Source organism: Stegastes partitus, unplaced genomic scaffold (genome assembly GCF_000690725.1).
Source record: "Stegastes partitus isolate 25-593 unplaced genomic scaffold, Stegastes_partitus-1.0.2 Scaffold248, whole genome shotgun sequence".
Taxonomy (NCBI): Eukaryota; Metazoa; Chordata; class Actinopteri; family Pomacentridae; genus Stegastes; species Stegastes partitus.
Window position 1 is genome coordinate 253,419 of NW_007577979.1, and position 25,912 is coordinate 279,330.

The 25,912-nt window shown below is 40.7% G+C and overlaps 1 protein-coding gene across 1 annotated transcript; it reads right to left on the reverse strand.

Annotated features, from left to right (window-relative positions):
• Positions 1–3,620: 3,620 nt before the first annotated feature.
• Positions 3,621–19,446, reverse strand: LOC103357338 (desmoglein-2-like). The gene is made up of 14 exons (XM_008281860.1): positions 19,311–19,446; positions 14,746–14,868; positions 13,947–14,102; positions 13,620–13,761; positions 12,294–12,454; positions 11,292–11,426; positions 10,603–10,788; positions 9,839–10,302; positions 9,590–9,732; positions 7,716–7,937; positions 7,157–7,399; positions 5,899–6,029; positions 5,409–5,726; positions 3,621–5,032 (listed from the first exon to the last, which is right to left on the reverse strand). Exons 1-14 carry the CDS (start codon positions 19,353–19,355, stop codon positions 3,938–3,940), a joined length of 3,564 nt encoding a protein of 1,187 aa, XP_008280082.1. The 5' UTR covers positions 19,356–19,446; the 3' UTR covers positions 3,621–3,937.
• Positions 19,447–25,912: the final 6,466 nt, after the last annotated feature.

Sequence of the window (25,912 nt, forward strand, 5' to 3'; positions counted from 1 at the left end):
CACAGCACCTAGACACTGGGGAAGGCCATGCATCTGTTGAAATTTCTCCACAAGTGAATGCACCGCAGTTTCAGTTGTTGGGGTCCCAAGTGCACCGTTATAGCTTTACACACCTTCCAAACAATTTTTGAGACACCTGCTTTGACAATCTAAACGCATTTGCCGTTTTTTGTAATCTACCTTCGTCAGCAAACCAGTACAGTGTGCAGGCAACTTTTTTGACAACACTGACCGGTGATTGCATGACAGCACACTGCCCTTTTATGTGAGGATGCAACAACTCCGACAATGCCCGGGACATACGGAAATTGTCAGGCCATTCCTCTGGGGGCACAATTTCCGTTTCAAAGTTCTCCCACCAGCTGGCAGTGCGTCCCAGTCTGACCCAAAACCAGCATCGGTGTCTTTGACAGACAACATGCCTTGGACGTGAAAAGGCAAGGTGGTGGAAAATAACCGTCCTTAACGTCATCTTTTGCCTGTGTTTTTGTACATAGAGTGATATCTGGGCTTGTAAAAACAAGCAAGCAAAAACCGCCTGGACAAGAAACAACGCCAACACAGTTTTGAGGGCATGCTGCTTTCGAATGTGAACACAGGTCGCATATGTGATGTAAGAACATATTTTGTCCCAGGCAGTGATGTTTTGAAACCTAAAACCCTGGTTATTGATGTCTACATATAGACGCATAAACAGAGTATTCACAAATCTTCACTTAGGTCAGAGGTTTTTGAAAGAATTGTTTCTAATGCTGTAAATCTGCCCTTTCGTGTGGATGACAGGCCAAATCATAGGAAAATGTCTTTATTTTGTGAGATACCCTGCTACATGTGGACAAGACTTCAAGTTGCAGAAGATGTGGCTTTAAGCTGGACAGAGGTGCATACTGTAATGCAACATCATTCAAAACATTTAAAGCACTCAATGTTGGAGGCACACTTGGAGCAACTAATAGCAAATTAGTTACATACTTTGGCCAAAAGATAGCGCCAGTGGGAAAGAAATCACTTACATGTGAGTACAAAGGACAAAAACACAAAATTGAGTTTGAAATCACTACTGGGAGGAGTCATGTATCATAGTTAGTAATGACGACTGTGAAAGAAAAAACATAGTTATGTCAGGGTGAATCTTGTAGGCGACAATAAAGGATGAAGAACAAGGGTACCATCACCAGCATTTTCCAGCCTACAATTTGTACAGTTTCATTTGACAGACGCTTTCATCCAAAGCGACGTACATCTGAGAGCAGATACAACACAAGCAATGATCTAGTGAGGAGAAACAATCTAGATAAGTGCCATAGAGCAAAAAATCCCCAATATGAAAAACCGTCCTGTGTGAAAACAGTGATATGGGGTGAAAAACGTGATAAAAAGTTAAAAAAGAAATTAAAAAAATAGAGTTGCTCAGTGAATCGACTGGTCAGCCACGCGAGTAGTATCTTTACACATGGCCAACTTAATGTTCAATTAATTTACAATTCAGTTCAATTTTATTATCATAGCACTTAATAGAGTAAGGTAAAGGCCTTACGAATTCAACACTTTAAAAAAAAATGTGAAGATGGTGCAGTGTGGGGCACTCGGTGAATAGAAGCAGAATGACCCTATGTTGATTTCAATTTACAACTACTAGAGGAATTTACTGACCTGCACAAATCCTCCTCCACCACAGGTAAGGAAATACAAACATATTCTCTGATGCGTTCATCCACCTGAGCCTTCCCGTTCAAGACCAGGAGACCAAGTTTACAATGCATGGAGTTTCTTTCTTTTCTCTATTCAAGAGCGTGATCTTTCAATTTGAGATGATTTTTGAGGCAGCTGTGGTTCAGGTGGTAGAGCGGTTGTCCTCTAATCACAAGGCTGGTGGATCTATCTTGCACAGCAGTCCCTGAACCCATGGTGACACAAAACACACTTGACTGTGGACACTGACAGCTGTGTTCCAGCAGCGTCTAATTCATTGTTGACCTACATTTTGATGATTCTCAGTTGACTCTTGACCATGCTGGCCAATCGTCTCTCAGCAGCAGGTGATATTTTGTGTTTTCTTCCTGATCATGGTGGAGACACAACTGTGCCATGCACTTTATGCTTACAGTTGTTGACACAGTTGATTTTGGGATCTGTAGCTGCTTTGAAATGGCTATGTTTACACATCTGTTCTCCTCAGGCTTTTCCACTGTAGTGTTTGTGGCTGAGTCTAATGAGTGTATCAAATGGGTCCTATTAAAAAGTCAGCAGCTGCAGTAAATTGTTATCACTCACAAGTAATTAAGAGGCCATGCCACTGAGAACGCTTTATTAATACAACAATCTGCATCATTAAAACCTATAATTCAAGTTGTGATCAAGTGTATGTATAGTTTTGACCCAGCTGATTTTTTCCTATTTCTAGAAGATCAATATATTTATGAAAGAACCAAAATGCATGATCGTTTTTTTTTCTCTACAAGTGTATGTAAATTTTTTTTTTTCCACAGCTGTACCTATAGCAGTAGCTCTATAGCACATCCCCACTCTCACCCAACAAGTCGAGGCTGATGGCCGCCTTCCCCGAGCCTGGTTCTGTCCGAAGTTTTTTTTCCCCCTCCCTTGGGGGGGGTTTTGGTTCCTTCCCACCATTGCCGACAGCTTGCTCAGAGAGAGACCAAAGGCAACTTTGGATTGTTGGGTTCTCTGTTTAAATGTTTAAGGTCTATACTTACTATGTTAAGCGCTGTGTGATAACATATGTTGTAAACTGCACTACACAAATAAAATTGAATTGGATTGAAATTGGCTTCTAGATGCATCACTAGAGAAGAACATTTAGGTCATTTAGGTTTTTTACAGTGTCCTTTAAGGGGAGATATTGTTTAGTTGTGATCAGCAAATCACTTGCCAGCAACACCCACATGAAGGATCTCAAGTCTCAAGTATGTTTTTTTAATGGTGCTATACAATGAAACAGCAAAAACAGGAAGAGGTCTTTTAAAACCCATAGCTACATGACAAAAATCCACTCAAATCCAATACATTCCAAAATGATGACTCTCATATTTGCTTTTTATTAGTGCAAAACAAAACATTATCATATAACTGTATAGGAGATAATACAAGGCAACAGAATAGCAGGCACCCTAAAACATAACGTGAGGATATAAGAAAGCTGAAGTTACTCATACAAGCTTACTGAAGATGATGCAGTGTGTACATTACATAAGGATGGCAAGTAGTAAGGCACTTGGTAACTCAGATGGGATAATTGAAGTATCAGCTTATTATTATTATTATTATTATTATTTAATTTTCCATCCATCCATTATCTATACACCGCTTAATCCTCACTAGGGTCGTGGGGGGGCTGGAGCCTATCAAAGCTGAATTCGGGTGAAGGCAGGGGACACCCTGGACAGGTCACCAGTCTATCACAGGGCTACACTTAGAGACAGACAATCAAGCACACTCACATTCACACCTATGGACAATTTAGAATCACCAATTAACCTCAACATGTTTTTGGACTTGTGGGAGGAAGCCGGAGAACCCGGAGAGAACCCACGCTGCACGGGGAGAACATGCAAACTCCATGCAGAAAGATCCCGGTGCCCCCACCGGGACGCGAACCGGCGACCTTCTTGCTGCGAGGCAACAGTGCTACCAACTGCACCACCTTGCATTCACAATTTAGTCGATTCATTTATTTTCACCCTTGTTGGAGTAATGACCATGTAACTTTAATATTTCCTGTGTTCTGGGTGCCGTAAACTCCCCCACCCCTCCCCTCCCCCTTTACATTATCAGACTTAAAGAGGTATTATAAAGAATCTCCATTAGCTGTATGGATTACTTTAGTCCCACAAGTGCACCATCACCACCGAGAACAGGGCAGAGGAATAGTCTTTTTGGCATCTGGAAAAAGTTAACTGCTGTTTGGGCAATTTTTCTTTCACTGATTGTCTCTTGTTTCCTGCACCAATACCTTGGAGTAGGTGGGGGCTGTGCTCACTGTGGTGGTAGAAGAGCCCAATTTGCTGCTTCGAGAGCTCATGGATGGACTGCCCTTGCTGACGAGGACTCTTTGTAAGCCAGAGACTTCACTCTTCCTGGACAGACCCCCTGCTTCCTTAACAAGCTGACTGCTGCTTGTTGGGTCTCTGACCACCAGGACTGTCTGAGATCCCGAAAGCCCTCCTGGCTGTAGAGAACCTCCTTGAATGAGGCATGTTTGGCTTCCCGACAGCACTTTCATTGACCCTGCGGGGACCTTGCCCTCAACTACCATCATAGGCTGGGAACCAGAGAAGTTTCCAGTTTGGATTAGGTTGGTGTGGCTCCCATGGAGCCCACTGTTCTCTACCAGCACCATGCTGGGGCCCTGGGCTTGTCCACTGGCCATCACTTTCTGCCCCTGAATGATGAGACCCTGGGAAGGTCCAGGCTTGGTGTCGTTAACCAGTACCATACCTTGAAGGTTGGTGGCTGGCGCTTCAGTCAGCAGCACCGTGTTCTGAACCTGTGGTTGGACTACGTAGTGCATCGGCTGCAACACAGGGGTGGTGGTGTAGTAGACAGGCTGTGGCTGCTGCTGTAGCAGGAGCATCTGGTTTTGATTTGCCATCTCTGTTTTCACTGTGGTCATCCCTTCCCTCACCATGGCCGTGCTTTCTGTCACCAACGGAGAATGTTCAGTTGTCTTCCTAACCACAGTTTGCTCCACTCTGGGAAAAGTTGGTTGCAGTTTGGGTGAAGGGGGCAGCTGTTGGGTCATGATCACATTTGATACTGAAGCTTGGGCACTGGTTATAGAGGAACTGGGCAAAGGAGGGCACACTTGTTTGATTTCAGTTGGGATCTTCTTGTCTCCACACACCTCAGCAAGAGTCTTGAATTTCGGTCCAAGGTTATCGAGGAACTGCAGGTCATTTTCAGATTCTAGAAGGCTGCAGCAGCCCACTGAGCCAGCACAGGAGCCCTGGCCCTCATAGTCATAAACTAACAGACCATCCTTCACCCCAAGATTGTCAGCTCCACTGGCCACCTTCTGTTGAAAAAGAATTCATCAACAAGATTATCTTTTTGATGAGTCTCTTTTCTAAATCTAATTTGTGTTTTTGTCTTGAAATAAACATAAGCTCACTTTAAAAAAAAAAAAGAAAAGAAAGAAAAAAAAGTTAAAGCTTGCAAATCTTGTTAGATAGTAGATACACCACAGACATCTGTTTAAATAACATCAGGAAAGGTATGTAAGGCCTGATATCCCAGTGTAAAATGGTAGTGCCGAGAATACATATTAATTAATTAATGCATGGCAAGTTCATTTAAGGGCCCTTTAAAATAGGTATTTAGAATCAATGTCAATCTCAAACTTTGCTTTATTTCACTGTTGAGCCTTTTCCACTGGTCAGGTTATTACTCACCTGATTGTAGTACTGTCCCAGGAAGTGGTCTGGCAATGCTATGCCAGCATAAATTCCCCCACCTCCTCGTGAGTCCATGCCCTCAAAATCAGAGTAGAAGCCACTGCCTTCCTCCTGGTTCATTGCCCACATCCCTTCTCTGTTCACACTTGAAAAACCTTCTTGAAAGGCACCCCCATTCATCCCATTCATGGACGTGACAGATGGCTGGAAATCCAATCCTGCCATAGGTGCCATTGCTGAAGTTTTAGCCGCACCCATACCCATGGTGACCATATCGCCATCCACTTGTGTTGGCATGTTCAGTAGTGGCATCTCCTATAATCAGCCAGTTATCAAAATGTTACAATGGAGTCTACATTTTTTCCCCATGTGGTTAAAAATCATTTAATTCTTTCAAGCAGACATCATTCTAACGATACATATCTACAATGTACGTCAGCATTTCTGATTTCAACCAAGGTGAGGTGTTTAAACATGTTGGCCTCACCGTGTTCTCTCCTTGGCGCTCAGTGCGGTAGTTAATTAGGTGTGACTTTGTATCAAAAGGCATCTCAGTGAAGAGGTCTGGAAATCCTGCAGCACCCCCACATTGGCAGAAGAGTAACAACAGAGGGATGACTGTAAAAAAAAAAAAAAAAAAAAATTAACTTTTGTCCAACTTCGCTCTCCCAAAGAGTGGTGGGGGGAGGTGCAGTTTAATATTAACAGACACAATACAGAGGATTATACCTACTTTTACAGTAAGCCATTAGTACGGCATTAGTGCAACACCATCTGTGGCTTGACCAACAATCAGTCATGTTAAAACGGGAATTCAGGAGCTCAGTAAAGTTCTTACTGACTTGTAAAAATGGAAGCTATATGAGTAAACATCTTCATATCTTACCAGATTTTATTTTACATCTTCAAGTCTTCAACAACCACAAAACAAATAAAATGTTTCCAGCATATGGACTGTTAGATCTTGAATAGCGGTCTTTGGTTGTAACACACCTAATTGTTTAGACAGTGTAGAGTCTTAACAGTTTCTTTATCTGCTAGCCCCTTATCAGGCAAGGAACCATATATGGTAACTTCTGCAGGCTTTAAAAGTGACAGGGGGCAGAATCATGTGACTTCATCCAGCCAATCAACAAAGGTCAGGCTACATCACAACACAGTCACCATGGCCTCTTACCAATTACGAGTGAGCCAGTCATAAGTTCCGTAAGTCTGACTGGTGATTTGGAAATAAATGTTCCTTCATCTTTATATGTGTATTTTTTACAATAATTTATCCAACGTATTACATATATATATATTTTTACCCTAGGTGGGCGAGGAATCATATATAATAACTGCTTTGACTTTGATTTGTAGCCTAAATCTAAAAATTGTTTAAAAAGTCAAAAAAGAAAAAATGCCTTCTTATATCCACCATTAACTATTGTCCAATAACCTACTGATACGCTATCAAGAAAAGTGGGAGTGTTTGGGGCTGAGCACTCCTCTGATAATCTCAAGTAACCAATTGGAGAGCAGCTTCAGGTCCCCTACTTGCAAAAACTTGACCTGTTTAAAAAAATCTTTATTTCTTTAATACATTTGATGCACTAGAAATAAAGCACAACAATGCTACATCTATTTTAATCATAGAGGTTTAGGACAACTGCTTTATTGAGTCTGCCAGCCTCAGCAAGGAACCAAGTTTGGGGGGGGAGGTATGTATTTGATCCTCATAAGAATAAGCATCATATCACACTTACGTAGCAGCATCAGGAGGCCTAGTAGCAGCAGTCCAATGCCTGCAGGTCCTAATTCTGTTTTCTTGCTGGGCTGGCCATTGGCACCTCTTTGTCCACACACTACTCCATCCTCACAGGTGCAAACTAGGACCTCCACTTTCTGTGGTTCCGGACAGGCCTGTCCCTGCTGGTCCCTCACCTCAAATTTCACCTCGTACAAACCAGGCCAGAAGGACTCCTGAGCTCTCAAGATAGCTGCAGTGTCTGCCAACAACAAGGACAAGCAAATGAAAAGAAGAAAAAATGTTCTCAAATTGTTGGTATTCACTGATCTAAGATGCATACCAGGTGTCCTAGTCGAAACAAACTTTAGGGTAGTTGAAGAGCATAACCTGTTATTTGTAAAGCTTGAAACAACTCATATGAACTCATTAAAAAAAAAAAGAAAAAAGAAACAGATCTGCAGTTACAAAAGTAGTCAATAAAGTGCCACTTCATAAATTATTCTCTACTTATGTATCAGAATATTTTTTATCTCTAGCTTCCATGTCTGTTAAAATTTTTTAAGTATTTTTCTTACCATTTAGATGCTCGACTTGCCATTTCCCATCAGTGCCTTCAGGGATGATGACAAAGTCAAAAGGAGGTCCATTAGGGTATGCATCCTCATCATTAGCGTTCACTATAACAGCATCCGAGGTGGTACACATAGTCCGTTTATCACTGGTCAGAGTGGGGCAGTGGTCATTAAAATCCTCCACCTGAATGGCTATCGTGCCAGTGGCTGTTTTAGCTGGCATGTCTGTGATGGAAAAACAGAAATAGAAACATTTCATTCAGCATTTTCCTTTGCTAATCTTTTCTTTCTATGAAGGCAAGTTTCTATTTAGACTTCCCCTGAGGTGGACAATTGTTTGCCCTGCTAATGTTGTGTTCAGATTTACAGTGACACAAATTCTGTTTTTTTGTTCTTCTTTAATATTCTTTATACTATCACAGACATGTTAACATCAACAAAGGTAAATGTCACAGTCAGTTCTTAAACGCTGATGTACTGAACTGGCAACATCATTATGAGGTCCTAGAGGAAGGTGACTGATCCACTGACCAAGAATGTGGAAGCATGTGGAGAGATGTTCTGCTATTGCTCAGAGGCCATTTCAGAGGTTGGTTTGCTCTACTTTTCACTTTAAAACACCCCAAAGGTCTATTGGATTCAAGTCAGGTGGCATACTCATCTATGTCATACTTTTCACTTTCTTCTTCTTTAGAAACGCTTGTGTGATTTTGTGCTTCAGATGGTTCTCATGCTGGAATATTCCTCTTCTGTCAAACTTCTGCATACTGGAAGTCTTATCAGACTCATGAGTTTTACAGTGGCAGAATCAGCCAGAGGAGCACAAGGAACCTAAGCTTTTAACCTTCACAACACTTTACGATTCAGTGGTTGACTCAGTTTTCCTTTATGCTGCAGGCATGTGGGGTTTTGGAGATGACTACAATACTATCCTGAAATGTGTCATGAGGGGATTTCTTGGGGTACTGCTAATTGAGCTATTGGCCTAGAAGTAGGATAGGGAGCTATGGTTTGTAAAGCAGAGAGGTCAACTGGTGATGCTGTGAGACCACCTTGTTCAGTTAACAGGAGGAAAGCTGACCAAAAGGATCTTTAACCCTCAGAACTTCAAAACTGGCAGGTGTGAAAGGCATGATGTCTTTACAAAATCACCATAATTACAGCATTTATCAGAGCCAGGAACTATAAAAACAGAGACAATTGTCATGTTTTAAACTTTCTGATTGTCCTTTGACTAATCATCTGTGATGTGCTGTTTGGTTGGAAACTTAACCAAATCTCAATTCTACATGTGCCATTTAAAGAGTTGCCAAAAGTAACAGTCTGCTCTAGGCAGATTCTGCAAAAAGGAAAAAATTCTATGCACTTTTCCCAAATGGGAAGCCATTAATAATTAAGCTACAACCAACAGTAACCTGGCAAAAATCCCCTTTTCAGCAGAAAAGGACTGAACTACAGGCTGTGCTTACACATTCCAGAGAGGACACAAATGGAAACAATTTAAAAACATAAGTGACCTAAGTGATGTAATAATGGTAACACCTGCAGGCACTTGAACAAATGTTAGGAAATAATATTCCATTGTTTTTACATTTTTGTAAAACAAATAGTCAAATACATTCAACTTTAGATATTTCTGTTTTGTGATTTATGGCATGTTAGCTGTGTCGTATTCTGTCTGTCCTAAAATGTATTGTTGTCAGAATTTGTTGAACTGTACATTGTGATTTATCATGCGTCATTGTTAAGTGTCTTGAAAGCTCAAATGAGCTGGGTACCAGCAAGATGTCAGGCAGTCCAATAAACAATCAACCTACAGCTGCCTTTCATGAGACTATCACTCTGATATGTAAAACATCTGATGCTGGAACAGGTACCGTCTGTTATGCAGAGTACTTTAGCGATGTATGTTCCATTGACCAGGGCTGGAGATTCTCTGTCAGGAATCTTGTTCAGTTTGATCTCAGCTGTCTTTGGGTCAATGGTGAACCAGTTGTCAGGGTCTGAGCCCTTGGCATACCTACAACAGAAATAGGATGTGTCAGGTATTATTGTTGTGCACAGAGAGTAAAACTGATATAGTTTATCAGCAGAAAGTCTATATGGCTGTTTGTGTATGCACTGACCTGACATTCTCAGCTGGTTTTCCAGTGTCTCCATCAATTGCAGGGTAGCTGGCAATAACTTTATTAATGTCGAAGGAGTCTCCTTCTGAGATGGGAATAGCTTTGACTTTGGGATCAAAACGTGGCCCCTCAGGCTGGTTCTTCACACTGATTTTGATGGGGTAGGTTTTAAATCCTGTAGTAGCACCAGTGGCACTAGTGGCACCAGTGCCGCTGGTGCCAGTGCCACTGCCGGTGCCGGTGCCGGTGCCAGTGCCGGTGCCGCTGCCGCTGCCGCCGCCGCCGGTACCACTGCCGGTACCACTGCCGGTACCACTGCCGGTACCACTGCCGCCACCACCACCGGCACCACCTCCAAAACCTATACTACCTGCACCATTTGGGGCAAATCCATCATATAGTGGAGCTTTATTCCTCACAACAAGCCCTAGATCAAGGTCCTTGATGTTCTCATAATCCACAGGCTGTGAAATAGCACATACAGAGAACGTATGTTTTAGTGTTGACAAAATAAAAATTTATAAGCAGTCATACTTTACAAACTTTTACAGAGTCAGATGGTTCCATGTCTACATGCATACATAACATTTGCTGATTAGATATTTCTGCTTCAAGTCATGCTTGCCCCTATTCTCTACTTGAAGAGCATGTTATTTACTTAAAATCACTATGTATGGGGCATTCTGATTGAATTTACCAAATTTATCCCACTAAAGACTGGGATAACAGCACATATATTTCTTCCAAATTTAAAACTGCAGTACCTTGTCAAGCATTAGGATGCCCTCATTGGTCTCGGGATCTGTTTTGATGCTGAAGTATCCACCCTCATTGCCTTTGACAATATCAAACACAGCTTCCCAGTTGTCCGTATCCTTGAGGTCCAGATCCTCTGCTTTGAGTCTCATCACCTCCACACCTTCAGTGTTCTCCTCAATGGATCCCTCATACTGCAAGTAAAACATATTTTAAGATTAAAGTAACACGGGTCATTTCAACTATATTTATTGTAATTCGGGCAGTGCCTACTGTTCGTGGTGAATCTTGTGTTAATACACAGATGCAGTACAGACAGACTATGACATCAAACATTTGCCCTTGATGATGTTGCCCAGCCACCCATATCACATATTATGCAATAGCTACACTGATTAAAGCAAAAACACTCCAAAATGGCAACCATTCATCCAATCTGCTTTACACTCGACATTGTACTTCATTAGTTCCCCAGCAATATAAACAGCAAGTTTAAAGCAGATATGCGTAGACACACATAGCGATTCCTTGAATTATATTAAGATGACATATTTGTTTATTATTTCTTTGATATTGTTGTGTGATCTGTGTCACGAGAATATCAACATTTGGAAACGTTTTCTGCTTTCACCAGTTTGTCGTATAACAAGTTGATATAGGAGAGTGTCAGAAAAACAACAACAACAAAAAAAACTACCTGCTCTTTTTCCAGAGTGGGAGGATTGTCATTCACATCGAGTACATTAATGGTAAGAGTGCCAGTTCCACTGTGCCCCCCTCGTTGGCCATTTAAGTCTTGGCCTTTCACCGTCAGAACGTACTGATCAATTGTCTGCAATTAGAACACATTATAATTCAGAGTCTGAATTAGTCTCTTGGCTGACCAAAGTTAAGCAGAGACTCAGGAGTTGTTGCATGGACAGGATAGAATATCATCACATCACAGAATGTACAGTAGCACTAAGTACTAATTAAAACAATGTAACAAATGCACATTTTCAGTGCCTGGCATAATAGAAATTGATATGACAACACATCTATGTACAGAGGATTTGAAAAGCTATTCAGACATTTTTGCACATTATGTAATGATTTAGATAATTTTAAGTTGATAGAACTGCACATTCCCTACCAATGTCCTTTCAATAGCCCGTACTAAAAAGTGAAAACATGCCTTTAGATGTTGTTGCACATTTATTAAAAGTAGTTAAACCCTTTGTTGTTACATTCCTAATTCTGGTAGTTTACACTTGAATTATCTTTGAGATGTATCCAGAACTTAGGTAAGGTTTAGAAAAGCACACACCAGTGCATACAAGGTCCCACACTTTACACTCCATGCCAAGACAAAAAATGAGCCATAAGGTGCTGAAAACTCTCTGTACACCTCTGCAAGGCACAGATCAGGGCAAAGGGAAAAGAGAGGGTGTGTCCATCCTGATTTTGGCTTTGTTGGAGATATCAGTTTTTTTTTCTCCCAACTGTCACTAAGTGCTTGCTACAGAGAGGAAGTACTCTGAGGTTACATATTTTATGATTTTCTGCGATATAAATCAAATACATTTTAATGGCATTTGCTGTAATCATTTGGGTACCTAATATGTCACATTTACTGTTATATACCACACACAGAGTCCTATCTGCAATACATAAAAAAAAAAAAACAACAAAAAAACCCCACTGTTGGTGAAGTTTATACCTCTCTGTCCAGCCCAAGCTTCTTGACATAGACGTTCCCCGTGGGGTCAATGTAGAACATGTCACCAGGTGGCTTCTGCTCTATGATGCTATAAGCAATCATAGAATTGGGATTCCCTGGTTCATCGGCATCAGTTGCACTGACTTTCATAACAAAAGTGTCTGTCAAAACAGAATGAAGTGAAACAGCAATGAAACTCAATTTCACAGTGGCTGGTGTTATAGCTTAAAAGGAAATAAAAACTTTAGCTCACAAGATTTTTTTTAGAACACAGCAACTTGCATGTCTTGTGGAGAAGTTTAAACTATAATTTTAAAAGCAAGACATCATGCATTATCAACATTATTTGACATTAATGCATGATGTCTTGCTTTTGAAATTAGGTTTTAAATTTCTCCACAAGACATGCAAGCTGCTTTGTTCTTTAGTATCAGTTCAAACAGTTAAATCCCACTGTGACTCCAATTTTACAAGTACTTGTTAAATTACAGTAACTCCATTACCGTTTGTACTAGTTTCTCAAAGAAGAGAAGACAAGCTTTACGTGGCTATTCTATGTATTACAGTACACAACGTACACACAAGTTACTGCTGTCCGAACACAGATAAAAAAATCTTCTCCGCCTACATTTTACTATGTGGCTTCACGTTACTGGAACTCCTTAACCATTTGGGCTGGAGGGAAAAAGGGGCAAAAGCAATCACTCATCTCATGATTTCTGACTCTTTCACACTCAAAATAACAAAAACGTCCAGGGGCCTGTATGATATTTGACCTTAATAAGTATTCAAGCAGTAAACTCTCTAAACTCCATTTAGTTTTGGGGCTTTTTTTCCCAGTCCTGCCACATTTTTACTCACTGGAGGCTCTTTTTTCACTGCGATATAAAGTTCTGCACCTCGAAGAGTAGAGAGAACCCAAAACTCTCTTTTGTACAGCTTAACAAAATTATAATGTCATAAATCATATAAAAAGAAAAGAAAAACAAATAATATATTTCTTTATTTTTACAAAAACAACAACAACAAGAAAAACTGGAATCAATATGAGCAACCCTTTCAAACTGCCAGCAGCTTTTTGCTGTTCAGAGGCTTTATATTTTGCTTCATGGAGCTCCATTCTCTGATTTAGTTTTAGCACTTATTAACACCACACATCCCAAAACTTCCTCCTTGGTCACTGTTGATGTTTTAACTCTCTGTTCTCTGACTCACACGCTATCAGAAATGTAAAAAAAAAAAACACAAAGTTTTGTTTTGTGTATAACGAAATCATGTGATATAACTTTGCCATCACAGATCAGGATGCAAATCTATAACACTGACCTTTAGGGCTGAGCTCATTCACCGCCCCAGGCTTAACTACACCAAACACTGGAGCGTTGTCATTTTGATCTTCAACCTTGATTCGTAGGTCAATTTTTTTCTCAGCTTGGGTGCCATTTCTGTATGTAGCAACACCTGACAGCTGAAACAGAAGCAAACAAAAACTCAAATGCTGTTGTCCATGTCATTTGTCTTAACATAAAAAACTGTGTTGCAAATGCCACCAGATATCTCAATGTTAAATACATAAAGCAACAATTCCTGAATCTTATGAAGGGAATAAAACAACACCAAAGTCATAAAGTACAATAGAATAGAGTCACTTACATTGTATGTATCGATGAACTCCCTGTCAAGCACTTTGGTCACACGAACGTTTCCAGTATTAGGGTCAACGACAAACACATGGAAGGGATTTTGGTTTGCGCCAATGCCTTCTAAGGAGTAGACAACATTTGTCCCACTTTGAAAATCTGATCGAATCTGAAACACAAAGCAGAAGACCTAATTATTTCATTGCACCAGGAAACAAAATACGAAAAAAGCAAAACAAAAAAAAACACAACAAAAAAACAAACATTTGTACGATAAAAGTAAGAGCATTCTGCACATGCACACTTCTGGTGTGAGAGTCAACTCTTTGTCTGTTTGTCCATCTCCCAGTTGGTTAATGTTATTTGTCTTTTATTGGAGATTGGTCATCCAAACACATTCACTACTAGACCCCTGTGGAACTCATTGAGTTTTCCTTTTTTGGGAAATGAAACTTGAAAGGTATAGTATGTGCAGTGCAGAGTGTAGCTTCCCTTTAAACCATTAAAAAAAACAAGTTCTTAGTCTTACTTTTGTTGTTTTTATTCTGTTTTTGTTCTGTTTTTAAAAGGTGAGTCTTTAGACTGCTATTTACTGTCAACTGTGTGCTTCATGCCACTGATAACTAACGGTTTCTGGTTACATTATCACCAACAGCCAAAAAAAAAGCAAACTAAAATACATGTACTATAAATAATGGCCCCAAATGATTCTCCACCCAAAGCTACATATATATTCACATTTTTTGACAAATTTTATTTTATTTTTTACATTAGTGTGTAGAGTTAGAGCAAATTGCAGATCAGTGACTTACCCTGGCAATAGATTCCATTTTAGTGTAGTCCACGTTTTCTGTCAGAGGCTTTGGAGGAAGAATCCATTCTCTTCTTTTTCTTACCAATTTTTGTCCAGAGTTTGCCGTCACCACCAAAAAAACCTGGTGTTGTAACAAAACACATATAATTACCCCACAAGAAACCTTCACCTGGCCAGCTGCATAAAGGCTAACATATCAATTACCCCTGGCTTGGGTGCACTATGGGAGAAACTTGTGAAAACATGAAATGTTCTGCTTTACATATTCAACTGTTTGAAATGGTACTGTTGTTTCTCATCTTGTAGTGTTTAATATGAGATGTAAATATTTTCTGGAACAGTTGCAGTTTTTTCTGTCACAAACTGACAATCCTGAAAACTGCTGAGAAGGAAACCAAGAACAAAACAGCATAATTTTCAGTTTTCATTATGTGTGAAAAAGACATTAATATCTATGTTATTGCCTCTTTCAGTCCTACCTTCTTTTAGCAAGCTGTTAATATACATATCTTGAGATTAGGATGCCAATGATTAATGTTGATTAACTGTTAACCAACTATTTGCTCTAAATATTTTAGTCAATTACAAATAAGGCAGATAAGGCAGAAAATAAAGGAAGTATAGTTTAGTTATCAGAAAATGTTTCAAATCAAATCAGCATTGTTGTTGCCTTGTTGTGCCACCAGGTGGAGCCTCTTCTTTTTAATGGGATGAAGTTACAGGTGTGTTTGCTGGCCCCTCATAAGGGTTCATTAAATAATCACTCTTCCCTGTCGTCTAACTGGTAACTGTAGCAGTGGTGTTGATGCAACATTAAATTGTACAAAAGGTGTCTGGCTGCTGTCCAGTTTAGCTAGCTGAGGCTCATGCTAACATGCTAAACTAGGGTTTTCATATCTAGCACAGACTAGGAGCTGAGTGTCAAAGCAGCAGTAGTTGCTCACGCTGCTGACGTTCAGGAGCATCAGGACTCCACTTCTAACAACATTCAAACTAAATTGAACTCGTGTATTTGTGGTCATCTGTTCTGTGTATAATTACATTTTAAGGGTGGTAGTAAGTACTGACAGATTTCCAGGACTGAGGAACTACGTTGCTATGTATTGGTGAACATGTGTTGCAGCTCGGCAGCTGTTTCCAATAATTTGACCAACAGTTAACTACAGAGAACAAGTCACTTCATCATGTAGATCAATAGTAAGGATTGTAAACAGCACAGCCATGGCTAGAAATAGAGAGAACTCAGAAATGAAAATTCAACTATGGACATTGTTTTTGCTGCTTGGCAAGACAAAAAACAACAACAACAACAAATTGTTTGTTTTCTTACAGAATTTTTGGCAATTATTTAAATAAAACATTTAAAATTAAATTATTTTGATAAAATATTATGATTTTGAACGTAAATATGGTAACATTTTCTGGAGTGGTATGTAATCTAAAAAACTCTCAGTTCTTTTTTTATGTCAACATGCCTTTTTGTTTGACCTTTCATTGACCTTCCATGGTCTAGAGACATTGCTGCTGGTGTCTTCCTGTATATATGGGACATTAGTCTGGCATGTTGCCAAAGCTCACAGACATCAGAATTTAACAACTTAATGTGACATTAATATTTGCTAAGGCTATCATGCCCGTGACAACAGGGAAATGCACTAGTCATGCAAATAAACAAAGATTATCTTTACGGATGCCTGTCTGTGTATCAGTTCATTTGTTTCCGTGACAACCATTCATTCATTCATTCTACTTCAAACTTGTTCGATTGTTGTCACAGATTAAAGACTTCAGTGTTTAGTCAGTGACAGAGGGAACTGCACTAGTTATTTTAAATCTTTAAAAGAAACAACATTTTATCCCTAACCTATAATTTAGATACATTAAATGATTGCCAGCTAATTATTCCTACATTACGAGTCATGTAGCTTATTTTGCGATGCATTTGTGCAAAATTATGTTTGTGCATCTTTTTTTGGGCAAATTCATCTTGTGCTTTTTTTTTTCTTTAAATGAGGCAGATATTTGTAGTTGTTGTTTTACAAGTTAAACCACACATAAGCCAACTGAGCATGTCCGTCATGTCTTTTTTATAGGACTGTATTAAAAGAGTAATTTCTATTTGAATTTGGATTTGAATGCTGATTTGATTTGAATTTTGATTTTGATTTGATTTGATTTGATTTGATTTGAATTTTGAATGCTGTTGTTTTGTTGCTGATTTTATGTTGGTGTTGTGTTGTTTTTTGGTGTAGCAATTTCCCTGAGGTCTTGTACCGAACGGATTAATAAAGTTTTATTCTATTCTATTCTATTCTTCTGTTCCATTTAAAACCCAACCGATTTATTGCCTTGCTAATTCATTTGGCCAAATTAGGCTGATCATAGATAGGTAAATTAAGCGGTATCTTCACTGAAAACTAGTTTGTGAAATACATTGCTGAAAAGTTATAAAAAAATAAAAAAAAGAATCCATCATTTTCCCTTTTCATTGTAACTCTAACATTACCTTCCTCCTGATAACTGTCATGTCACTCAAGCTTGAATGACATGCCTCCTATGTTGCTACGCTAGCTGTAGTTTGTCAGTAAAGTCATAAATGTAGCAGACTGAGAGGTTAACATCTCCTGTTGAGGTGGTGGTGGCTCAATTAAGGGTATGGGTTTCTGACTGGAAGGTCAGGGGTTCAAAACCCAGCACTATCAAACTCCACCAAGCTGCCCTAACCACTGCTGACAAGATGAGGCGCAGAATTAAATAATCCTGGCCAGCAGTGGTTGAGTGTTGATTTCAGGCCATGTTGTCATCTACTTCCCAACGTTGCTTTTATAATTAGTGAGACTCTCCTTTTTATCTATCTATCTAACTAACTAACTAACTAACTAACTACTTTATAGCTTGTATGTTTAGTGAAAGCTCATGTTTTAGCATTAAATCCATTCTCACTATAGGAGTCAAACTAACATCATTATTACATGTAACAACAGTTCAGGACTTGCAGTTTGATCGGCCTTCCAAACCAAATGATTTCAGTCACTACATTTCCAAAAGCTAGAATTTCAAAGTCTGTTTCCACCACATAGAAAGTTTCCCTGAACTTCTTGACTTGACAGTAGTGAACTGTGACTTCATAATTGTGACGGTTATAGATGAGCCGTGGTATTTTTTCTTGAGATTACATTTTGAGGAGCAAAAAAAAAAATCATTTTAAATCTGGTTTGAGTTTGTCGGTATCTGCATTGGTACCAAAAATCAAATACTGGTTCGGCTCTAGTTCTACAAACTTATATTTATTTCAGTGACCAAAGATTGTGGCTTTGCATCCATTTTGGCTTCATTTTGACAACACTTTAGTCAGTCTTGCCAGTTGTGGCAACAGGACATACAGTGTCATACCTGTCAAAACTTTTGAGTGAACTTTATCTCTAACAAGGTGGCCCATGTGGGTTTGTTGAAGCATCCACCCTTTCTACTGTGTGGTAGGCTTAAGGACACATTGACACACCCAACCACTCCCAGGAGACTTAACTATTCTTTCTGGGAAAGGAGTGGCTTCAGGTTTCTAAGTGTTGACGAGCAAGAAAGAAGTCGTGCCAGCTATGTGACGTGAGAGAAAAACTGAGCACACAGAATATGGTCTTCCCCCCCCTAGTCTCACGTGGATAATCATTTTTTGATCTCATGTTTTGGATTTGCCATTTCAAAAACCCACCACAAAATACAACAAAGACAACTAAACAATTCAACTCTTACCTGTTCAGCGAGAATTAACCTTAATCAAAAGCAGTAGCTAAAAAGTTCAATGGTAAAAATATAGAGCAAGACAGTGATGGGTAAGTAAAGCCAGAGCTGGTTTAGTTCGGGATTCATAATGCAAATTAAGCAACTGCGTTTCCTTATTCTGGTCCGAACTGAATTCCTGAGTACTTGCACCGAGGTGAGTCCACCGTACTGCTGTGACCACAGTAAAGACACCAAACATTCGTCATTAAGGCAGTTGTATAGCATGTACTAGTACAGCAAATTAAAGCAGAATGTAACTGTACATTATCTTACACATGGCTACCATGGGCTAATTTCACAAACCGCAGGTGAAGATGAAAACAAGCTGTCAGGTGAGAAAGCGAGACTTTAGAATGTCTGTGTGTGACAGCACCGTTTCCATGACACTCAGGTATTTGTTGGGCTCAACATGAGCTGGCTGGTTATAAGATGGAGTAAACAAACCTAAACTTCATGCTCAATGTCTGAACAATGTTTCTGACAGTTGGTCTGTTGAACTCTGTCTTTCTGAAAACGTAAAATATATGTGGCAGTAAGGAAGTAACCTCCAGTAACCTGCGCCTCCAGGTACAAAAACGACACAACGGCGCTTATTGAAGTTACAGCCTGTGTGTCCATAACAAAGATCAGCGACCAGAGACGACCAGGTGCTCTGCTGACTGTACATTCAGGGAATTCACATCCCTCCGAGACCTCCGTAGCCGCTTCAGACAACAGGAAATAAACAAAAGACTTTAGAAAACAGTAGGTCTGTAACCGTGGAAAAACACTGACGACACTCACCGCAAACAGCAGCAACACGGCCACGGGCGAAGAAACCCGAATCATGACTGAAGAAAAGTCCTTATCCGGAACAGTTAAACCGATAGTGTCCTGATGGCGCAGAAAAGAGTTCCTGACCGACTGAAAGACGGACTGGCTGACTGAGCAGGTTAAAGGAGGAGGCTGAGGAGGAGGAGCGCTGCGCACACAAGTACTTGCGTAAATGCCCATAATGATGCTGTAGGTGTGCTGTGTGATGCTGTGGCTTCACTGGAATAAATATCAGGATACCAATATTGCCAAAGCATCAAGGAAGGTGTTAATAAAACACAATGGTGATAAAAATCTAAATGTATTTTGTATAATAAAGAAAATTCCATTCAATTAAGTTTCATTCACATAGCACACATTCACAACATATGTCATCTCAAAATACTACATAGGAGCACAGTTAAATTATGCAGAGAAACTGAACAAATCCAAAGTTTCCCTTGAGTCCCATTGAGCAAGCACTTGGCAACAGCAGGGGGAACAACTCAGCTTTACCGGGAAGAAACCTCAAGAAGAAACAGGCTGGTTGGAAGGCCTTTTGCCTTGACCACTTGGGATAAAGGTAAACGAGGAAAGAGAGAAGGAGAGCAGGGACAAAATAGACAAAGCATCACAGAACAGTAAACAAGGGAGAAGTTGAGGGGACTAGTAACTTCAGGACGTCCTTGTAAAAGAGGTTTTTAATCTCAATGGGTCTTTCCTGGTTAAATAAAGGTTAAATAAATAAAACTGCAGATCAGACACATGCAGATCCAGAGATACCTGCAGAGAGGACAAAACACCAACTACAGGAAAGAGAAAACACAGTTTGTGACATGAGAATGAAGCAGGGGAAAGGAGAAAGGCGAGGATGTGTGCTCAGTATATCATGGGAGTAGCCCCAGCTTCTAGGCCTATAGCAGCATAACCAAGGGAGGGTTCAGGGTCAAACAAGCAGCCTTCAGTGTGAACTTTACCAAAAAGAAAAGTTTTAATCTTAATCTGAAAAGTAGAGAAGGTGTTTGTCACCTGGGCCCAAACTCGCAGCTGACTGAGTGTTGTCTCTAAATAATTTCTGTGTAGCTTTGGCTGTATGCTTTAGGTCATTGTAAACACATTTTCTTCGAAGTTGCAGTTCTCTTGCAGACTGCACCAGGATGCCCTGTAGTATTTTCCTGTACTTTGCTGCATTCATTGTACCCTTAACCTTCACAAGGTTTACAGGGCCTGCTTCCACAATAAGCATCCCTACGTCATGATGCTGCCACCACCATACACCATGTGAGGATGGTGTTTAGGATAATGCACAGTGTTTGATGTACGTCAAACATAGCATCTAGTCTGGTGGCCAAAAAGTTAAATTTGGTTTCAGCAGACCAAACAACTGTCTTCCAGTTGATTTCAGAGTCTCCAATATGCCCTCTGGCAAATGCTAGTTGAGATTTATCATGAGCTTTTTTTTTTAGGAATTACTTTCTCTTTACCACTCTCCCATAAAGCTTCAAATAGTAAAGGACAGGCAACAGTAGCTGTGTGCACATTCTCTTCACTCTCAGCCGCTAAAGCTTGTAACTGCTTTGGAGGAATAATAAATAATAAATCTAAAACTAAGTGTTCCAATGATATGAATGTTAAATAAATCTGAGGATAACCTGTTGCCCTGAAAGATACCGCTCCACTGAAGAAATCTGTAGTTTTTTTAGCAATTGATACACCAGAATTATTATTGACATCAATTTTGTAATTATGTCACAAATTTTAACCCATTTATTGATTTTTTTATGGTATGATCCTTCTTGCCAGACCAAATGAAAAGCCATTTTCATCCATCCATCCATCCATCCATCCAACTTACACGTCTTGTGAAATCATACAAATTGTGGCATCCTCCCAGCAAGGCATGCCAGTGCCCTCCCTCAAGCTGAGGCCAGTTACTTTCACTTGACATGTCTACACATGTCCAGCACAACTCCACTAGGTCTACAGTGACACATTATGTCATTGTTGTTGGAAAAAGAACACAGATCAGATACCAACCACCTTTTCTCTGGAATCAGACTTGTCATAACAACAATCATGTCTCTGACCTTCCTTATCAAAAGCTGTCGTTAGCATCATGAACTAAAAGCCTTTCTTCTCTTTATTTATGTGACGGTCTTACTGAGAACCCAAGCTCAGACAGTAATGAGGAGGAGACCAGAGAATCAGTGAAAAGGTGCTTATTTACAATGAGGGAATCACGAGGTGTACAGCACTATGTACAGTGATTGACGATCACCAGACAAACCAAACAAACCAGGGAAGTAATTAGGGGAAGGTGAAAACAAGCAGGCTAACTAGACAAAAGGCTAGGTTACTATAGTGAACTAAACACTGAATCCAAACAGCAAAACTCTCAGAACTAGCAATAATCACAAAACACACAGAGCTACAGATCTACTAGGGTAGAGCAAGGAGACAGAACCAGAAGCTAACCAAACCAGGTATCACATTGCCATGGACAGCTACGAGGATCATGCTAAGGAAGCAACAAGGACTGACTGAGTTAGCGATGGGAATATGAACTAAAAAAGCTAGGGAAACTTAGTTGGCAGATCGGGGCTGGGTAAGGGAGTCAGGAGTCTGTGAGAATAGTGAGAACAGAGTGTGTGGCTGGAGAAATCCAGTGGAGACATCTGAGGCTGAAGCAGGCAGGCGATGTGGAAGGTTTGTTTCAAATGAGGGAATTTGGCAGAGTGGCAACTGCATAGGCAGCGAGTGATACCAGGTGATTTCAGTGAAATTAACACAAGACAATAAAGGAAACCAGTCAAGGCATTGTGTCTAGATTAAAGAGCTGAGGCTGAATGAAGGTCTAAACCTGGGTTTAATGGAATGGAGCGCCAATTGATGGCAGGTGAGCCAACAGCTGCGCAGGTGTCCTCATTTGCTGCTGATTAAGTTACAGTTCAGTCACACACACACATGCATGCACGCGCGCACACACACACACACACACACACACACACACACACACACACACACACAGAGGGAGAGGAGGAGGAGAGACTGCCAGCAAGGCAGAGGCCTGACAATTCATTCCTATAAGCGTAAGCAGAACTGCAGTAAAGTGGAATTTATAATCAAAATGTTATGAATGAAGTGACACAAAACATGCTGGTTTTGGCTATTTATAGTTCCAAATTATGATGATGGCAGATTCCTCAAGTCCAAGGATCAATGGAAAGGAAGTTGGAGCTGAGAGCACGCCTTCTTGCAGCTGTGAAGGCTGATCCTAGAATGGCATGTTCTGGCAACTTTGGACATTGGAAATCCTGAGCACAGGTTTTCTGGGCAGTTGCCGCGTTCCTCTGTGTATGCTTTTCATGAGCTGCTGATCTTCTTGTTGCTTCAAAGGAGTCAGCGCTTTCCTTTGTTATTGCTCTCTAGGTGCCCCCTGTCTTCTGTGATATTTTTACCAATCTTTTTCTGCAATGCGAGCTGTACTTCAACTGATCCTTGTAGCGCTTTCATTGGGCTCCTCTGCTTTGTTTGCCCTGGCACAGCTCACCACCGAACACAGCTTTTGGCATTCCATTATCATTTATGCGTGTTAAGTGGCCTGTCCAGTGAAGTTGTCTGGTCAATAGAATTGCCTCGATGCTGGGGGTTTTTGCTCTCTCCCGGACTTTGTTATTAGTCACATTGTCGTGCCACTTGATGCCCGTGATGGGACGAAGGCATAGCATGTGGAAGCGTTTCAAAAGTTTTAGTGGTGACCACTGGAGCTCTGTAAACCAGGATCTTTGTTGACAAGCACAACAAATGATTCTTCTTCTTTATCTACTGCTGCATCATTGGAAATGATGCTCCCCAGGTATGTAAAGTGCTTCACTGTGTTGAGTGTTGTTTGACCAATGGTGATGCTTGGAGGACTGTATGGTCCATGTGGTAATTTCTGATGAAGCACTTCTGTTTACTTCAGTCTGATTGTGAGGCCAAAGGCCTTTGCTGCACAGGCAGAGTGATTGACACTTACCTGAAGTGCTTCTTCACTATGAGTGAGGAGTGCACAGTTGTCTGCACAAAGCAGCTCCATAATCTGCACTTCCATGGTCTTCATCTGAGCTTGACGGCATTATGAAGATCCTGTGGTACAAGCTTCTCTCTCGACATAATGCAAACAAATCTGTGAATTTCACAAGAAGAGTATTGCCTCCTAATTTGTACACCTCAGCTGGTACACCGTCGGCTCCAGGAGCTTTGTGGCACTTCAGCTTTGCAGTGACTGCTTTTACTTCTTGATTGGACGTTGTGACATTTTCCTGATTACTTCTTCCTGTACTTGGCATTTATCTCCAAAGAGGTTTCCATAATGCTCTGTCCACCACTGGGCATAGATTCCTTGTTGGTGAGGAGACTATCTGATGTGCACAGGAGTACTTGCACCTGGTGGGTGGGACCATATATTGTGCGCAGTGAATCATAGAATGCACGGGTGTTTCCAGTGTCTGCATACAGCTGGGTTTGCTCTGCCAGGTCTACCTGCCACTTGTTCTGCATATCCCTAATCTTTGACTCTTCAGTGCTACATGCATTTCTGTAGGCTGCTTTGGCTGCCTAGATTTTGATTTAGCACAAACTCTCTCCAGGCAAAAGCACTTCTTTTGTAGGAGGTCTCGACTTTCCACATCATTTACATTGAACCAATGTCTGTTCGTCTTGGTTGCATAATCCACAACTTCAACAATTGTTTCCTGGAGAATCATTTTCAGCTGCTGCCACTGCAATTTCAATTCCTTTTTTTCTGTGGTGGCGGTTTGAAGGTTAGTCATACTTTAGCTGTGACTAGCAGTCTGCACTGTGACACGCATGTGAAGCATGTCCTGTACATCTTTTTGATGCACTCGCATATAATCTAGAAGATGCCAATGTTTGGAATGTGGGTGCCTACTCCATGCTTTCCCAGTACTCTGGGCCAAACATCCCAGCCTTTGCCCACTCTGGTGTTCAGGTTACCCATGATGAGGATCTTGTCTACCACACTGAATTCTCCAAGGAGCTCGGTGTAGAAGGCCTCTTTCGTAGCAGGACCCGCCTGCAGTGTGAGGGCATAGTAGTGACAAAATGATCATTATGTAGTGGCAGATGCGGATCCATGAAGCAGTCAGAATGGCCAACTGGGAGGCTTGGGAGCTTCCTTGTTAAAGAATTCTTGAATGCTACGCCCAAGAGTCTGTGTTCATCCTTTCCCTTGCCAGACCAATACAAGATGTAGCCTGCTCCTTGTTTTGTTAGGGAGCCTTGTTCTGCAAATCGCACTTTGCTGATGGCTGCTATGTTGATCTCCAGTCTGGCTAATTTCCTAACTATGACTGATGTGCATCTCTGTGGTCGATTGTTGTCATCAGAATCTTGAAGTGTCCATTCCAGCACGCAACTTTCAGCAAAGCTATTATCTTCTTCTTTTTCTTTCTTACTTTTTTCTTACCACTTGGGTGAAATGCCTGTTGGCTGCAGCAAGCGATCCAGGTGAGGCCCATCTCCTTTTGGAGCAAGCAGCGCTTCCCTAAATAGGGCTGCTTGGTTGTTCAGAGTGCTGCCGAATGTTGCTGTTGTCTCCTACACCTGTTGTTTTGCCACTTCTCTATCACTGTAGGACTTTCCCACCTGTGCTGAGTAGAGTTAAAGTGGAAATTAATGCGCACAAACCTATCCCCCTCTTTAGGCCAAGGGACACTCCACAGTAGCTCTGCAAGCTAAGACAGCTGTGGTGACCATAGAGCAGCAGGTTTTCTAAAAGTGTTGCCTTTTCCTAGATTAACTGCTTTTATGGGCTGACAAATTCCATCCACCTGATTATTTAACCCATACACTGGGGATTTATTATCAAGGTTTACTCCTTAAGGCTTTGACCGGCTGGTAGCTAAACTGCAGTTCTGAGTGTGACAACTAACCTGTCTGATGTTAAGACATGTAGACCTACATAGTGTGACTTGCCTATTCGACCTGCAATATGTTATAACTATAAGAATTTAATTAAAGGAGAAAAAGGTGTGTTTTGATTATGGCACAAAAACTGTGTATTAAGAGTCTCTGTGATGTTTTTAAAGGAATATTGATGGTGAAGTGTGGAAAAATCCTACAATAAATCATTTTACATCACTCATAGTACCGCTGCTTGTGCGTGTTTATTCATAATGGGACGGTTCAGTTCAGACGTGGTGTGTTGACACTAATACAGAAATGTTCGTAGGTCTGTGAACAAGGAGTACATGCAGACATGAAGCTGACATGTTATATTGCTGTCAGATTAACAGAATGGAGTGCATGTCTGACAGGGGCAATCTGGAGCATTCAGTCAGTGCAGCCCAAAACCACAAAATTTCAAAACAAAGTCATTTACCTAACTTATGTCCATTTTTTTTGTTTTAGCTCAGTGTGTGAGTTTCCTGCTGTTTTGTGGTTGTCCTCTGTTCATACCTGCTTTCATTAGTGTACGTTTCCTCTGCTATGTGGGTGAAACAAACATACAGTGCTTAATACATTTATTAGACCACCACCCAATATAAGGTTTATGCCACAACTGCCCTAAAATAACAGCACTGGTAATT

Bases quoted from the DNA above. Each gene is read 5' to 3' on its own strand.
- LOC103357338 (XM_008281860.1), bottom strand. From the start codon at position 19,355: ATGATTCGGGTTTCTTCGCCCGTGGCCGTGTTGCTGCTGTTTGCG. The intron at 9,733-9,838 runs GTCAGTGCATAC...TTTCTGTTGTAG, and splicing joins AAACCAGCTGAGAATGTCAG to GTATGCCAAGGGCTCAGACC. The intron at 5,727-5,898 runs GTGAGGCCAACA...GGCTGATTATAG, and splicing joins AGCGCCAAGGAGAGAACACG to GAGATGCCACTACTGAACAT.